Here is an 18,478-nt window from a genome sequence, read left to right on the forward strand (position 1 = left end):
CAGGCTTTGTCACACTACTCAACTCTGCCATTAGAGTATGAAAGCAGCCACGGATGACATATAAGCAAGGATGAATAGACATGGCTATAGTCCAATAAACTTTATTTACCTAAAAAAACAAAACAACAAAAAACAACTTTGTTTACAAAAACAGGCATCAGACTGGTGAACGAATAAGCAAAATACGATACAGCCATATGGCCATGCAATTGAATACTATTCAGGAATAAAAAGGAATGAAGTAACAGGCTACACCATGGATGAGTCTCAAATGCATTAAGTGAGAGAAACCAGTCATAGAAGTCACATATGTAGTAGATTCCATCTACAGAAAATGTCCAAACTAGGCAAATCTACAAAGAAATAAAGCAAGCTGGTGGTCATCTAGGGCAGGGGGTAGGACCACAGGCAATGGGGAGTGACTGCTCATGAGGACAAAGTTTCTTTTTGGAGGGCTGAAAAGTACATAAAGCTTTATGGTACATAAATGATGTACCTACAAAACAGGCAGCCGATAGAATGTGGCCCAAGGCCACAGTCTTGCACTCCTTGAACTGTCTCCCCACCACACTGTGCACATGAACAAACTTTCCTCTACATGTGGTTTCTGCTTCTCCCTCTGTGTATGCTGGGGCCTCTTTCCTCTTCTACCCAGAAATTTCTACTTGACTTTCAAGCCCTTAATTAAATGATCTCTTCTGAGAATCCTTCCCTCACCTGCATATAGAATTATAATGCTCCCTCTTTTGGGCTCCTGCAAAACTCTGTTAATTTTAGAACAAATAATGGTCATATTAGTTGTCACACTGCATTAGATGTATTTGCCTTCAATCTGCAACAAGTGCTGAAGACATAAACATGAGTAAGAATGCAGCTGGGATGTCTACCTAGCACACAGTAGGCTCTCAATGAATAACTCAGTGAATGCATCTGTAAATGAATGAACTATGAGGTATTGTGTAGAGAAAATTGTTTTAAGAAGAGCTAGACTGAAACCATCCATCCCAGGAAGCTGGTTTTTAAAGCTGCAGGGTAAGTAGAGAAGAACATGAAGATTCAAGAGAAATTTCAGAGGAAATGTCAATAAAACATGATGACTGACCAATAAAGGGTTTGAAAGGGATGGGTAAATCCAAGATGGTTCAAAAGTCCCAAGACGGATGGTAGCAGTGACACTGATGGGACATGGAAGCTGGGATGAGAACCAGCACTGGAGTAAAGAGAAGACTGGCTTACACTCAGTTTTAGAGGCAATAAAAAGAGCTAGCATTTAACTGTTTACTATATGCCAGGCACACATAGTAGCCCTACGTGCCATATGGACGTCTCTCAATCTTCAGTAAACTCTCGAGGAAAGGGGTTTAGAGAATAAAGTTAAGTCCTCCAGAGGCACACATTTGGGAACTGACTGGGGTTAACAGCAGATGGAACTTTCCTGATAGCTGCTCCTCCACAGCACAGCTCAGGCACATGGGAGCTTGAGGGGAGACCTGAGAGGCAGGGTTCTTGGAGAAGTCTAGAGAAGAGCAGTGGGAGTCTTTCGGATGAAGATGACAACCCAAATCCCCAAAACAGATAAGCTGCCTTAGGGACAAGAGACGGGAGGGGACAACAAGCCAAAGACTACACCCCAGGCAAGAAACCCGGAAGAGAAACAAAGAGCTGGGAAAGAAACAGAAAAACAGATGGAAAGGTAGAAGGAGAACCAGGCTATGGCATCATCCTGAAGCCCAGAGAGAGAGGCCAGGAAAGGGAGTACAGAGAAAAGAGCTGAGGAGGAATCAAGTGGGGAGAGGAGTTGTGGGAGAAAGAGCTGTGCCATCCGAATCAGGACCCCTGGGTCCTGGACCCCAGGCCAGCACTGGCGCCAACTTCTTGACGGTGAACAAGTCATCACGTCACTCCCTGGCCCTGGTCTCCTCTGTCAGGTGGTTAAAACTAGATTGTCTCCAGTCTAGTATCCCATTAGGTGGACAAAAGGGCATCATCAGAGATAAGCTCGGGAGAACACAGGTCAGGCTGCAGGGAGGAAAGAAGACACATGTTCAGTCATTCAAGAAGTCAGAGAGGCAAGGATAAGAGAAATACAACGGTGTGGAGAGATCATTAGCAGGGCCAAGCTCACTCATGGCCTCTTCTCTGTGGAAGAAAGAAAAGTAAAATAATTAAGCATGCTAATTTTTACAGAAATATTCAGAGAATACAGTGGGTAAACGACTGAAAGTGATATAAGAAACATTTCTGCAGAATTTCAGTATTTAAATCAGAGATGTTAGCAGTAAATTTCTTTTTTATTCTCAAACAGAATGTCAAGAGAGCAGATAAGCAATGAAAACAAGAGAGAACAAGCTGGAGATTTGGATACTCTGCACATATAAGCTGGGCATCTGCCCAATCAGCACATCTGGGTCTCAGATTTGTAGACCTGCTCCTTACTTCAGCCTATTGCTTTTTTAAAAGACTCTCCAAAATGTCCTTCAAGCTAAAAGTCACATTTTCAAATGTGAAGGGTGCTCCTCTAAAAACATTTTCTAACAACATTTTTACGAAGGTACAATTTTTCAAAAGTCAAGACGAGTTACCATAGCAACACAGTATGGGTCGGGGTTGTAACCCTAACCTCCATAAAGGCACACACCACACTGGCTGGAAAACGCTGCTGCTGGACACATTTTAGACGGGGTTAAGGCAGTCTCTTCTCCAGATGGGGAAGAGGCAATAGTAAGGCTATTTCAATCTGTCACCTTCCAGCCAGCAAAGAACATAACCCTGCATTACATCGTGCTAAAATGGCAGAGTCCAACCAAGCCCCACCCCTCTAGTGGGGCAAGGAGCAGGGCTTTCTTAGGGCAATTTTACAGCATCTGGACATCACTGTGATAAATGACAGGGTTTAAGCGATGTGGCCAGCAAACATCTTGGTAGGAATGTTGTAATTTCTTTGCTTCGTTTGTGTCCTCATTTGTTTGCTAAACCCTGATGTTTACTATTATCACTCTGGTTTCTGCTTTCACTTTTTTCTAGAATTTCAAAACTGGGTTTCTGGAGACTTCTTACTTGAGAGTTAGCTGTAGTTTCTGATTCAACATCTTGCCCCAACATGTCAAAAACCATCCTTGACTAAGTACGGCCAGTTCTAAACCAGCCTGCAGGGTCCTCCGGTAAGCCAAGAGCCAGGTATAGTCACTTGCTGTCTGCAACCTCACTCCTCTATTGGGTCCTGGCCTAGTACTTTCATTGTGCCCAGTGGGGTGTCATCATTTAAATTCCATCGAGTGAAGGGACTTCACTTTGAAGCTCCCTTCAAATGATAGGACTGGCCTATTTATTTAGGGCCTCCCATTCCACACGAGAGTCAGACTCGGCTGTCTTTAAAATGAATGAAATAATGTCCATGGCAACACTCAAATGAACTGAGAAATGTGACCCTTGTCATTGGTTTAACTTTTTGATATATCTGCTGTAGGCCTGCAACAAAATGGTCATTTCAGAGGCAATGTCACCTAAAAGGCTGGAGTGATTTCCAATACAACCTCCATTTAAACAAACACCAGGCAGCATTTATACATGGGAGGCATTTGTTTAGTAACTAAATTTCACCAATATACAGTGTTTGTGTGTGAGTGGTTTACTCTGACACTTGCTAAGCATATACTACATATAAGATCTCTGAAACATTAAGAACCTTGAGCTTATTTGGATTTTTTTCTGCACAGACACAGGACTAGCATTAGAAAGTCACTCATGAATAACTGCAGAGGGAAAAAATGCCCCCAGACAAAGAAGGAATGTAGCTAGTGTGCGACTGTTCAGTGTTCATCTGATTCTTTTACTCTCACAAAGGCAGTCTCCAAAAGACCAGTCTTGAGATTCTCTATCAGTTCTTTTAGTGGTGATGAGGAAAGGTAAGACGACAGCCCATTGCCCCCCAGCCCCATACTGTTCTGTATTTTAATAACTAAAAGGGGAGAGAGAAGTTGTCTACCTACTAATACCGTTGAAAGAGAGGTAAGACTATGTATAGATAGGTAAGTAGGTAGGTTCATAGCGATCTCCAAAATGTTTTAGCCCTGAACTTCCAGACACCTCAGAGTAAGCAAAAAAAGATGCCAAATCAGACGTCAAAGCCCACACATTTAAGCTCTAGTTTGGGGATCCCTGGGTGGCTCAGCGGTTTAGTGCCTGCCTTCGGTCCAGGGTGTGATCCTGGAGTCCCGGGATCAAGTCCCACATCAGGCTCCCTGCATGGAGCCTGCTTCTCCCTCTGCCTGTGTCTCTGCCCCTCTCTCTCTCTCTCTCTCTCTCTCTCTCTGTCTCTCATGAATAAATAAATATTTTTTAAAAAGCTCTAGTATTTCATTCTTATGAGGAAGAGTCCTTTAATGTGTTCATTCTCATCTCATGGTTCCAGCAAGTTTGGTTACAAGTCATGGACTGCAAGCAGAGAACAGGTGGGTTACTTTTGTGAAGGCAGCTAAAGGCCATATGGGGAGGGGGAGGCAATCATCAACTATGAAAGACAGGTGGGAGGTGGCATTTACTGTGGCCATTAACAGCCACGGGAGAGTGCAAGGGCTCCTTAGCTCCCTGTGTTTTATAATTACTAACACTTGATGTGATAATCTTCTAAACGAGAAAGGAAAAAAGACAGCAAGACACCCACCTTAATACTGACCCCAAAGCCACCAGGGAAGGAATGAAAAGGGACTGGGAGCACTGGAATGAGCTGTCACAAGCCTATGCAGGAAACCCAAACCCTCAGTAAGAGATCAGTTGGCTCACCCAACAGGTGAAGCCAAACAAAAGTGGTTAGCAGGTTTCATAGCCCGGAACAAGGCAAGAGCTAAAGGTAGAAGGGAAGTGGACTGGAAGTGTGGGGACAGCTTGGACTGCAGAGTCCAAAGACCCAGCGTCCACCGCCTCCCTAAGCCTTGCTCCTTTCCTGGCTGACAGTGAGGACTGGCAGAGATAATACTAGTGCCAGCAGGGTGGCCAGGCCCCAGCAGGCGCTTCACCACCACCACCCCTGCTATTGCTGTAACTTGGTGGGTACCAGAACTGTTAAAGAGGCAAGGCAAGCAGAACAGTTTGCATTTCAGATACATGTGTTAACTCTCTTCTCTCTCTCCCAACTGTGGTGTTTCCTGCCCACAAAAGAAGCAGGAAAGGAACAACTTTATGCTACGGTCCTCGAGAAAGTACAAAGTAAAAGTGACTTGGAGCCACATGTGTGATTAACCACACATCCCATTTGGCCCTGCCTGCCAAGAAGCGTGGATCCAAATTTCATACTCAGTCGTACCAACCACATTAACCCATACAGCTTAACAACTATGCTTTTCTTTTTTCTTTGTCTTCATTCTGTGTTTTCTGCTTATACTGTTGAGGTGTCTATTGTAAGCCCATCCCAAATCCTTTCTTTAGAATGAGGCAGAGAATAAGCAAATACATGAAAGTATGAAGGGTTCTGAACTTTCTGAAGGATAAAGTTATTAAACCTGGTCCCTTTCCCATGACAATGGAGCGTTCCAGATCTTTCCATCATACAGCCAGTTACCGGCACACACACATTAACAGTTGCTGCTTTAATGTCAAGACAAATACATAAATTTAAATACTATATCTTTTATACACACAGGTAATGCTAACAAGGGGCTTACCCTCAGCAGCTTTTCATAGTAAACAGGCAATTAGATAAGTCGGAAATAGAAAAGACACATCACCACATAAAAGCAGGTCACAATAAAAATTAGATGATAGGAAACAAAATTGTTGCCATTCCAGCAACTAATGAAAGTATGTTACTGTAAATAAGCCTCTGGTGGTGCTGTAACCCCTCTCAGGAATCAGGAAACACACTGAAGGCCCAAGCTCGGGTGGGGGCAGGGGTGGGGGGGATGTTGCATTTTACTTTGAAGTCAAAGAGCAAGAGGAGCTGGTTTTTACAGGATGAAAATGATGACACCGGTGCCCGCTTATTTCTGAAACACAAAACTGATCTCTCAGGGCTGTTTACTGTTTTCTGCCCTTCTCTGTCGCCAGAGAGTCTTTTTCAAGTTTCCTGTTCACTTCCAGGCCTGTTGTTTCCAAAACCAATGATTACAAATGAAGAGGTGTGGTCTCAGATGAAAAATACAATTATAGGTTTCTGCGCTGTCCTGAGGGGAACCCAGCAGGGAGGCCAATGGTAAAACAGTGCCTTCCTACAGAAGGATTTGTGTACATTACTGTAGCAAGCGAGTTTCGGATCCAAATTCTCTGCTGGCCTATAAAATTGTTTATCTAACTTAAGCGCAACTGTTTCCCCAAATCTTGTCAACCTGCTGTGGTTATTACTTCCAGGTGTGGATCTGTCACCCCCTCCACACAGGAAAAGCAACAGCCTCTCCTCAGCTGAAGAACCTTAAGACTCCTGGGAGGCAGGAATGGAGTAAAATGTTAGAGAAGGGTTGATTTATAATAGATCTTACTGCTGATCCTGCACCAATAAACAAGCTAGGGGAAAGAGGGTTGACTTGGTAATTCCCTCCCACCGAAGGAGGACATGGTAAAAAACTACCTTGGGTCATCAGAGTCAATTATACTTGGGAGCAAACATGGCATTCTTTTTGCTAATTTATAAACAATGACCTCATTTTGTTTTGAAAAATATTCTCCTTTAATATTTAGTAGAGACATACATAAAGACATACATACATACATAAAGGTATGTTTAGACAGACATACCTCTGGTCCTCCCAACATCACCTCCCAAACTGATCAGCTGGTTTTTAGCACAGACCACATAATAGCAAATTTATAAAAACCAAGTTATCCACTGAGAACAAGAGAGTTGGGGGACTTTAGGCTGGAGGGAGAAGCAATCTTGTTGTTCTGTTTTTGTTTTTTTTTTTAAGTGAATACAGCCAAGGTAAGCTGTATTAATCAGAATAATTAGTGTTTTATGTATAGAGAGTGTAGAGGACAACACGAGCAGTTGGGCCATGAGAGAATTAAAGAGAGAATGTTGACGGATGGTAAAATGGGGGTGGAAAAATATTAAATCTCTCACCTTCTTCACATGATTATGCAGCCATGCAGACAATTTTTTTCATGCAATTTTTAAAGACATTTGAACTATGTGACCCAGCAACTCCACTTCTCTAAGTATGTAAACAAGAGAAATGATAACCTATGTCCACACAAAAACTTGCCCATGAACGTTCATGGCAGTATTGTTCATATTAGTTAAAATGTGGAAACAACCTGAATGTCCATCTACTGAGGAATGGATAAAGTGTGGTCGGTCCACACAATGAAATGTTGCTCAGCAATAAAAAGGAATGAAGTATTGGCACGTGCTGCTGTGGGGAGGAACATTGAAGATATGATGTTAAGTGAAAGAAGAAGAATGTTTAGATTTTTAAGCAAATTTTCGAGACTATCTCCTCTAGGCCCCATCTCTTTACTCTCTCGGTGACCACACTATGTCCCCAGGTGCCAACTAGTTGCACGTATCCTCAGTACCACCATGAACATTTGAACCTAACTCTGTGGTCATTCCTAGAGGTACTTTTCTCTTGCTTCAGTCGTCTTATTTGAATCGATTTTCACAGTCAACAACAGCAACGCACAATTTAACATCTAGAATCTTTGCTGTAGCTGCTTCTGTAATAGTTTGAGCATTTCTTTTCTTAGTTCCTCTGAGACAGCACATATAAAATGAGTAATTATTGCTGCTAAAGAATTGCTGGAGTCAGCAAGGCTTCATAGGAACTGCATTTCCTCCTCCTCTTTTCCCTCCCACCACAAAATCTCCCCCATAAGTTAAGAATTAAAGACACATTACCAGGATAAAGAAATCTGCCCTGAAAGAGGCGTTGCAGCAACCACGGCAAGCAACCAAGAGTATTAACAATAATTTCCAATGTAGCTGAAAAGGTTAGATGATTTGTCTTTGAAATGAGCCAACTCTGCACACTTGCACGAGATTAAAATCAGTTTGCTTTTTCTTCTGGACACCTCACCTCTCCTATTCCTACCCCCGCCCCCAAAAGGCAAAGCGGTTGAAGCACATAAACAAATAGTTCTGGAAATTAACTTCCTTGATCAGAAGAAAACTCAAAGATAAATTCCATTCTGCATTAGTTTTCCTACCCTTCACTGTGATCAGGATTCATTGTGGTTTCTCTCTCCCTGGGGAGATAATACTTGATTGATCAAACACTTCTGACACACAGAAGCTTAAAAACAGAAAGAACTACAATTGCATGCTATATCTTAAAAGAAGTATGATGACCATGACCCACAATCTAGGTCATTTCTGAGCCACAGGAAAGAGGAGGCCATTTTTTTCTTAAGGTGACAACTCTGTGCGAGCGAGTTATTTCCGCACCTGTAAAATGAGAATACTAACCGGACTTCATGGGGTCAGCCTATGAGTGCTTCAAATAGTGCTGAGGACGGGTGAAATACCAAGTCACTCTGAGCTTGGTTCATCACCATCACCACCACCTAGACCATCGCTATCTTTGAGAAGCTGCCTAGGTGGCATAGGAGCTAACCCCCAGGGCTTTTCATGTCTGTACAAAGCACTGACATCTTTACTCAAATGTTCCTATTTCCAAAGACCCATCCTGCAGGAGCTACAGGTTCATAAGATGAAGCAAAGAAAAGGAAAAAGACAGAAGAAGATGAGAAAAGACATTTTACAATTACAGAAAAAGGCACCTTATTTTGTTTTTTCACAGTGATGTTTAAAAGATGAAATTCTTAAGAACATTCTTTCCAATACGGGAAGCCAGGAAAGTTGCTAAGCTGAAAAATCTCTCTAGAAAGAGTCCTAAGTTGCCCAGTCCAGAGAGAAATCTGTTATTTGAAATCCTTCTTAGGTGTACACTGCATCCTCCTCCCCACTTATATTCATATATAAGCATCCTTGTTAAACCCAGAATGGGAAAAAAAGGACTCTGTTCAGAGAAGTGTTTTTACAAGCTGAGAGGAACAGGAGTAGAAAGCTGGCACCTGCGCCTACCTCTCTCTGGGGCTGGCCAAGCCCCGGGTCAGCAGTACGGAGGTTCAGGACGTGCACTTCCTGTGGCAGCCCTGTTGTGCCTCTGCTGGCACACCCCGACAAGACAGTGAAGCTCTCCATTAACGCCTGGACTGGATGAGAGGCATTGACAGGCGACAATTCACACTGGGTACTGGGTTCTGGACCTGCAGGGGGAATCACAAACACAAAACCCTCAGAAATAGCGATTAATTGCGCTACAATTAAATTACTTATTCTAGACGATCAAGCCACTGCCAACCCACCAGAGGAATCTTTCCAGGTAAGTTGTCTTCAGAACTAAATGGCAAAGAAGCGTGTTAGCCTATTCTAAAACCCCACTCTCTAAATTCCTTTTAGATGATTTTGACATGTATTTGATTATTTAAATTCCCTTTTAGACACACAAGTCACGAATGTATTCCTCAGGATGGAGGAAACCTCCCATTTGACATCTGTGTTCAATTCCTTCTCCATCTCCTAGAAGAAAGCCAGAAGTAAATGGAATAAATTGCCGAAAGCCCAATAATAGTATGCATAAATATTAAACAACTAAAATTGCACCCAAAAAGTATAAGCTACTGTCCCTTAACTTTTAAGCACTGCCCTCTTCTTAAAAGACCAGAACAAACTTAAGAATGATACAAAGGCACTATAACGAGCAAGGGCAACTGGGGCCAGAGTTGTACAGCAAAGTTTGGGCCAGAGGTCAGAAAAAAAAAATCCTCCCAGAAAGGGAGAAGTGTATGAGTAGAGCCCCAAATAGAAAAAGTAGAACCCTGGTCACACTTGGCTCCTGCTTCCTCACTCTCCCCCCCCCTTCCCTAATAATCAGAACTTGAATTCTGACATCTATTCCCGCCCATCTCTACCTCCTGTGGTCCTCATCGCCTGTCTCTAGACAACTGCAGATCTTCCTAAAAGGAGACTCTAGGGTTCAGCTCTTCAAGCCACCTCCCATTGAGAGCACCATCCACCTCACCCAAGGTGCTCAAGGGGTGGTTATTTCTGATACAAACACCAGCCCCTCCCATCACTGCCAGCATCTCCTGTCCCTTAAGGACTCCTGGCCTGTGAATAAAGCCCAAGTTTCTTAAGCAGGTGCACAAGGCCTTTCCTGACCAGTCCCTTCCTCTCTCTCCAGCCTCACCCCATCCCACTCCAGCAACCCCAACTGGCTTCAAGTGCTCCAAATATACCATAATGTGTTCTTAACACCACATCTTTATTTAAGTTTGTTTCCTTTACCCAAATCCCTCTTCCATTCTTAACTCTGCCCCACAACAAACACCCCAAACAGAGAGAGGTACTCTTCCTCCATCCTCACATGCTTTCTCTGCCCATCTTGGCAGTTTCTATGCTAGTGTAACCTCCTGGACTGTGGGTTACTCATCTTTGTAACCTCAGCACCCATCACAGCACCCGGCACGTCAGAGATGCTCAAAAAATATTTGTGAAATGAATCATCAGGCTTTAAAAAAAAAAAAAAACTGCTCCCTCCCTGACTGGTGATTAGAACACCATTCTGGGGACTTGGATTTTGCTGTAGGGAGCTAATATAGGAAAGAGATTGCTGTGATGATGTGAGGTACAACCCCACTTGGGCCTCACCACACACTGGCTGGATAGGAACATCCAAGGAGGAGGAGGAACCAGTGATACACCTCTACAAATTTGGTGTTGTCTCCATTTACTACCTGGGGAGACTGGGACTTGAACATACAGCATCCACTAAACCACACCTTTCCAAGCGGAATCCAAAAAAGACCTGAAAACACTCAAATTAGTTCTTCTGACTTCTACATATTAAAAGTACTCTCCAGGATTACAGCCTCGGTGTAAAATGCCAATGCAGTTCAGAACCAGGCAATCCTGCACCCCCACGGCTATACCAAAAGCAGATACCCAGCTGCCTGGTGTGCCAAGTCTATTTCAGAACTCACAGAAATTATCTAGGCTGATAATAGTAATCTGGTCCAAAATGAAGTATGCACCTTCTCAAATAATCACTGCTACTCTCTGTGCTGCTGTACTGTTCCCAGCTGCTGAGAAACAGAGGTGGTGAAGGAAGATGTCACGGTGGCAAAAGAGGGAGGTACTGGACAAACGATTCGCTGAAGTCCCCATGTAGGGCCAACAGTGTGAGCAGGTGCTCCCCCTACTGTTTCCCCTCCCACCCTCACCAACAGCAGTGGGCCATCCAGTGTATTTCATGCCCCAGAGCTCCAGAGTCTCCTCCTCCTACTCAACTCTGGGGACACACTGAACTCTGGGGACTTGGTTTCACAGCCTCTTACCATGAATCTGCCATTATCACAAATTAAGCACAAATAAAAATGCTTTTCAAGATAGGGGGTGGGTTAAAAGGCGATGGAGATTAAGGCGTGCACTTGTCCTGATGAGCACGGCTGATGTATGGGAAGTGTTAAATCACCATGCTGCACACCTGAAACTAATATTACACTGCATGTTAACTCACTGGAATTTAAACAAAAACTTAAAAAGGGGCACCTGGCTGGCTCAGTCTCAGCAGAGCATCCAATTCTTGATCTTGGAGTCATGAATTTTTTTAAGATTTTTATTTATTTGAGAGAGAGAGAGCACGTGCACAAGAGAGAGGATGAGTGGGGGGAGAGGCAGAGAGAGGAAAAAGCAGATTCCCTGCTGAGCAGAGAGCCGGATGCAGGGCTAACTCCCAGGACCCTGGGATCATGTTCTGAGCCCAAGGCAGAGTTAACTGACTGCCATCCCAGCATCCATAGGGTCAGGAGTTTGAGCCCCACATTGGGTGCAGAGATTACACAAAAAAATAATAATAAAAAAAAACCTTTCAGCTCCATTTTTATATGCATGTGCAAAGCTCTGACTGGCCTGTGGTTCACGGTTCCGCTCAAAACACATCTGCCATCTGCCTGACTTGCCCTCCTGGCAATGCCACCATCACCCATCAGGATCTTCCTTAAATCACCACACTGCTTATCGCCGCATGGGGGCTGGAGCAAAAACTCACTAGCAACAAGTCAAAGGAAAAGGTCTTTCCCAAAGAGGGAGGGAATCAGAGAGGGGACATCCCCAGTACTGGGGACTAGCAATCCTGACCTTAGAATCCATGGTTTCTGTCCTGCCCACAGTCCAGGGCAGAGCAAATCCCACTTAATGGACACCCGTTCCAGCCATGCGCTTTACAAGTCAGCCTGAGGTCAAAGAAAAAAAGAAAGCCAATGCACAGGCCACACTCTTATCAAGTGATTGGATAACTGCACTTTACAGAGACCCACTGGGGTCAGTGTTTAAACACACTCCCTATAGTGTCTCTGACCATCAGGCACACCAAAGTAGTAGTTTTTGAGGTTCCTTACTGTATTTTTTTGCCTCCAAATTAAAAAAAAAAAAAAAAGCTACAAAATAGGATTAAGCTATCCTTAAAGCCAAAAACAGCAAGAAAGAAAAGATATTAGGAGTTATCCAAAAAAAAAAAAAAAAAAAAAAAAAAAAAAAAAAAAAAGGAGTTATCCACCCTTAGCCTCCAAGGATAAGTAAGGGTACCTTCAACAATTCAACACACAGTCTGGTGTAGTAAAAAATAAAATAATTTGCTCCTATTTATTAAATGCTCACTATAGGCTGGGCAGTGCTAGATCTATACAACCTTGAACACCATCATAAAAAAGTGGTAGTACTCCTTTTTTTTAAGAAAAGGAAAATAAGTTCAAGGCACTTAAGTAACTGCTTTAAGGTTGCCCAGTCACCCAAGGACTGAGACTCACACCTACCTCTGAGATTCACATCTTTATATGGTGCAATTTTAACAAAAACATATTGAACATTTAAGGAAGAAATCATACCAATTCTCAACAATTTCTCTCAGAAGATAGAAGCAGAGGGAATACTTCCTAACTCATTGTATGAGGTCAGCATTACCCTAATACCAAAACCAGACAAAGATATTGCAAGAAAAAAAAAACATAGACCAATATTTCTCATGAACACAGATGCAAAAATCCTCAACAAAATATTAGCAAATTGAATCTAACAATGTAAAAAAGAACTGTACGCCATAACCAAGTGGAACTTATCCCAGATACACAACTGATCTGATAATCAGTAACACATCTCACCAACTGGCTGACAAAGAAAAGTCAGAAGAAAAAAAAAGTCACATGATCATATCAACAGATGCAGAAAAGGCATTTGACAAAATCTAACCATGATTCATGATAAAAACTCTGAGCAAACTAAGGACAGGAACTTCCTCAACTGGATAAAGAGCATGTACCAAAAAAGAACCCCTAAGCTAACATCATACTTAGTGGTGAGAAACTGGCAGCTTTCTCATTAACATCAGGAATAAAAGCAAGGATGTCCCCTCTTCCCACTCCTTTTCAACACTGCACCAGAAGTCTTAGCTAATGTCTGCAGCTAGGTATGGCCATGTGACCAAATTCTGATTAGAAAGATATAATCAAAAAAAAAAAAAGAAAGAAAGAAAGAAAGATATAATCAGAGGGGATACATGCAATTTCCAGGAGTTTTCTCATGAAGGGAAGGAGTTGTGTTCTGCTCTTTCCTCCTTCCTGTTGGCTGGAATACAGATGTGCTGGTAGGTCCAGAGCAGCCTTCTTGAGCCATAAAATGGAAACAACAGGCTGACTGGGACAAAGCCATATGACAGAGGTTGCCTGGGTCCTTGATGAACATGGATCAGCTCTGAACTTTTTATATGGAACACATGTAACTTTTATCCAAGCCAATATGGGTTTTTCTGACACAGCTTAATCTACTTTTACTTTACTTCATCAAAAACACCAACCTTAGTCCCACCAGAGACCCCACATACAAGGTGTCCTCCGAAAAGACTTTCTCACCGTTCCTCTTTCTTTCCCCTGCCTTGGTGTGGCAAATTCCTACTCATTCTTCAGATCTCTCAAGGAAGCTTCTCTTACTTCTCTTACATTAGGTATATGCTTCATTTCTTCAATACTCTTCATTTCTCTTAACTCCATGTGCTTATACTTATATAATTATTTGTGCAATTATTTGTTTACTGTCTGCGTACACCCAAAGACTGAAACTACCACAGAAGAACGGAAGCCTATCGTTCTGCTTATTGCTGTATCCCTCCTCCCAGGACAATGTCTGGCACACAGTATACACTCCAATACTAATGAGGGAAGGGGAAGGGAGAGAAAAGGAAAGAACCACAAGATGCTCCAAAATCACAGGATTTCATATAAATAAAAGACTCCACCCTAGAGTTCTTCCTTTCACTCTTTACCCAGTAGCCAAAACTTCAATACTGTATTGGGGGTGGGGAGGAATCAATCATGAGATGAGGGAGGTGGCATATTTGGTTGCTAAGAATCAAGTCCCAGCTGGGGCTTCCCCACCCTCAAATGTCACAGCAGGCAGGAACCACAAATTTGTTTTTGTCCTCTCCTCCCAAACACTCTGCTGATAAGGTGACACAACACTTCCCTCTGCCATCAGCAAGCCCCCAGCCTCCTGCGACCTCTGGGTCAGGCCCCGGCCTTCCTGACCTTCTCCTGAAGCCACAGCATGCCTCTGTGAGATGGCCTCAGAGTGGCTTCCACTGCAGGCTGCTCACACAATGTCAGAGCCACATCCAGGGAAAAAAGCTTCCACCTTGGGAAGTGTGACCCACCCCCAGGCTCTACACCACACAAGCCTAAGCTACTACACCAAGGCAGCCACCACGAGGCCCACGTGCAGCGCCTCACAGCCACAAAGGCTTGGAAACCAGGAAAACATGTGCCGAAACCCTGTCTGACTCATCTGCTCACTTCTGTGGTGACCTGCAAGCTCTGGAGCTGCTCGTGTAGGCTCTCACTGACAGCCTCAGAAGGCTGGGAGTTTCTCTTGTGGCCACCACTGGAAACCCACAGCCCTTCCTTCCCTGAGCAATCCCTTACCCACAGTCAAGAGGCAAGTGAGCAGCGTGCTCTGTGAGGATGCTAATCAGCACAGCAAAAGCTACTTTACCACAGTAAGGATCAGCCAAGGCACAAACGATACAATAAGAAACGGCTGGCTGAAGGCAACAGTGCTATAAACACGCCCTCTTGTTCACCTTGCACCGTTCTTTACAATTAAGACATTTTACCCAAAAAGGGGGGGTGGGTGGCATTTTTACAGGTACTTTACCTGAAGCCTCACAGAAACTCTGTAACATGGATAGAACAGATATTATTTCCACTATAAGTAAAATGTTGCAGCCACAGAGCTGGGCTCATATTTTGATAAAGTGCTTCCTGACAGGCACGTACAGGTTCACCTCCAGAGGCATTTCTCACTGTTGCCTCCCCATCTGGATATTTCTGTGTATTCTAAGCATCTAGTACGTGTCCCATCCAGGATTCTTTGGGGGTCATTCCCAAAGAAGTCTAATTTTCCCTTGGTCTGAAAGCGTGAGCTGAGTTGATCCTTCTCTGCTGGCTACACAAGCAATTTGATCTCCCCCAAATCCTGCTGGGTGTTGTGTTTTGTTTGACGTGCCCTCTTTCCTACCCTGAAGTCAGACTCTGTTTTTCCTTCTCAGGATACCCTCCTCAGCCACCAGGACAGACCCATGGCCCCTATTTGCCCCCAAGATGCTATATCTACCAAGTAAAAACATTTACTGACCTGAAGGCAGCACAGATACAAGTAAACCCCGTGGTGAGAAACTCACCAGGTGGCCCAGACCGAGGGGCCTCTTTCACAAAGCAAGGCCACCTGAGGCAACACTGTGGCGCATATGGTGACACCCTGGGCCTCCACCTCCTGTGAGAAGCCAGGGTTTAATTCTTCCTGAGTACAGTTATCATGCACCTTCTCTGGGCCACACACTGCGCACGTGTTGTTTCTAATCCCCATAACACCGCTGTAAAGACAGTGTTAAAATCCCCATTTTAGAGTAGTGGGACCTGGGACTCCTTAGAGGCTAAGTAACTTGCCAAAGGTCACCACCAGTAGGGCACAGGGTGGAATTCGAACCTGGGCTCTCAGACTCCGGGCCTAAGCTCTTCCCGTGATAAGTCGCCGCCTGCTTGCACCCAGCATTTTCCTGTCCTTCACCTCAGGGCTTCATGAACAAACAGACTTACTGGTCAGACATACACATTAACTCATGTTTGAGAAAATAAGCTACTTGGCTCACACTCACAACCTTTTGGTCAATTTAAAAGACTTCATAAACTCAATGAGAAAGCACAAGCTCATTTCTCATTTTACCAAATGTCATCTTCCTCTTTTCCACTAATGTTTGCTTATCTGCACACATGGGAAATGTTCCTATGATCTGGCTATCACATCAATGTCTAAATTCCCAGTTCCACTTAAAGGGGAAAAAAATGCAAATGGACTCACCCTTTCATTATGTCCTTTAGCTACAACACAGCATTCCGATCTCTGTTTCAGAACCCCCACGTCCACACTGGCTGCAGGCCAGCACTCAGGCTTGAGAGAATGCAGACGAAGCATCTGGGAACAGATGCATTTGCTGCACACACTTTAAATGTAATCTGTCCCCAAAGAAATTAATATCACACCTCACGCAAGGAATAAAATCCTGGACGTAGGGGAGTTATTGTTTGGGGGAAGGTACAATAAGTAATTTTCACATTTAATAAATGGGATCCTTAAGCATTTTAAATACCAGTGCATACCAAGTTGACACAAACATCTGGTACCTATTGCACATAATTTCCAGCACACAGATTCCCCATATCACCCAAGGTACTAATGAGGAGCGTGTGTTCAGCTGCAATAAAAGGGGTAAAGATGTAGAGGGAATCGCAGGGTAACATTATAGCCTGGGACCAAGACATTGCAGTGGGGAGATTTTATTCCAACACCACCATTGGCTAATAAGGGTTTCTGTTATTGTCCCACCGGGAATTCTGCAATGTTGTCAGCTGTGAAGAGGGACAAACTCCCACAGATTGTGTGCCTGGGCACTGCAGGATCTATTCTGCCCCTGAGCTGAAAATTCCTTCTACCCCCACGGGACGTGAGAATCTAGAAAGGGCACCCATGATGATTCCTCAGCCACCAGTACAGCCAGGCTCCCAGTGAGCTGCAAGCAAGGGAATGCGACAAACGTCAGGATATGATGCAAAAACAAAGCTCCAGGAAAAAACACCTGGAAAGCCAGAGCTCAAGAGTGCCTGCAGCGTACACAACATATGCTGGTGTTTATACCATCTCAAATTACAACTGGTTGGAGCTACAGCCCTTTGGGGATGAAACTGTGGAATGCACCACCATTAAAAGCCAAAAAGCCCTTCTACCAAAGTCCCACCTAGTTTTTTCAACAATAAAACTTAAGGCTAAAGCTTATCCTTGGTAAGAAAAAGACAAGCAGAAGAGTTTCTAGCATTCTAAAACCCATAATGCATATGTCTCAGGCAGAAAGAAAAAGCCAGATTTTTCTACAGTACGACTCCTTAGGCATGTCTTATCGTAGTTTCATCCTCCAAGTGAATATCTAAATCCAGACCTTCCTCTTGACAAACTAACCCTCTTCCAAGAAGTCAACTGCCAACTTGTTGGGCCAAAAGCCAATGCATATTTGTATATTGTTGTGTTCAAATCATGGTGCAACCATACTGAAGAATTTCCTGTGTTCAAGTTGTGTTTTTAAAAAGTTCAAAAAGGAACAATGGAAAAAGCATCTTTAAGAATTTAGGTTCTCAAACTGTTGAGAAGTGCCACATTATAAAGGCACTTACTCTTCCATCTAAGCAAGATACCATACAACCAAGAGTATCAGAAGGGACTCATGCGGCTCTCTGAGGAAGTGGGGTTTTTTCATGTTTTTTTATAATCTGAAGAGAACAGGTAGCAGAAGAAGTATGTTCTTAGAAGTCACCACTAGACACAGCAAGAGAAGAGCCCCTGTATTAGAGACAGTGGTTACAGGAGGAGCACTAGACCAGGAAACATGAGAGGTGCCATTTTACATCCAGATCTGCCACTTACTCGTTGCTTAACCTTGTCCTTAAGCTTCCCATAATCTTCTTTCTCTTACTTTATGAGAGGTTCATAGATCTGGAGACACTATACATGTCAATGCTTTACAAATTTCAAGTTCTATCAGAGACACTAAGTCCCCTGAGGGGAGAAGAAATAAATGAATGAAAATATTTTCTCCATTGAAAAATGTTTTCTTTATGAGCTTTTATAGTGATTAATAAAATATCTAAGATAAGATGTTCTTATACTACTCCCTAGCCAATACTCCCCAAAAAATTATTTTGAAGAACTGCAGCAGCAAGATTTAAAATAAAACTATGTGCAGTATTAGAGTAAAAATTCCTGTTCTCTGAGCAAATTCTGGAAGTACAAATCCCAAAGGTGAGAAAAGTCCATATTTCTGCCTCCAGGGAATTGCCCAAATCCAGAGAGTAATCTGGCATCATCTTGGCTGACTTTCTTGTTGTTTACTTT

At 43.4% G+C, this 18,478-nt stretch overlaps 1 protein-coding gene across 5 annotated transcripts in view; it reads right to left on the minus strand.

The window, feature by feature from the left end:
* The window catches only part of TGFBR3 (transforming growth factor beta receptor 3), a 194,068-nt gene that overhangs the window by 104,545 nt on the left and 71,045 nt on the right, over positions 1–18,478 (minus strand). For all 5 annotated transcript variants that reach the window (XM_072834466.1, XM_072834464.1, XM_072834462.1 and 2 more), the window contains exon 3: positions 9,014–9,198. In XM_072834466.1, the coding sequence (XP_072690567.1) occupies positions 9,014–9,198 (185 nt within the window). The remainder of the gene's footprint in view (positions 1–9,013; positions 9,199–18,478) is intronic.

This window comes from Canis lupus, chromosome 8 (assembly GCF_048164855.1).
Source record: "Canis lupus baileyi chromosome 8, mCanLup2.hap1, whole genome shotgun sequence".
Lineage (NCBI taxonomy): Eukaryota > Metazoa > Chordata > Mammalia > Carnivora > Canidae > Canis > Canis lupus.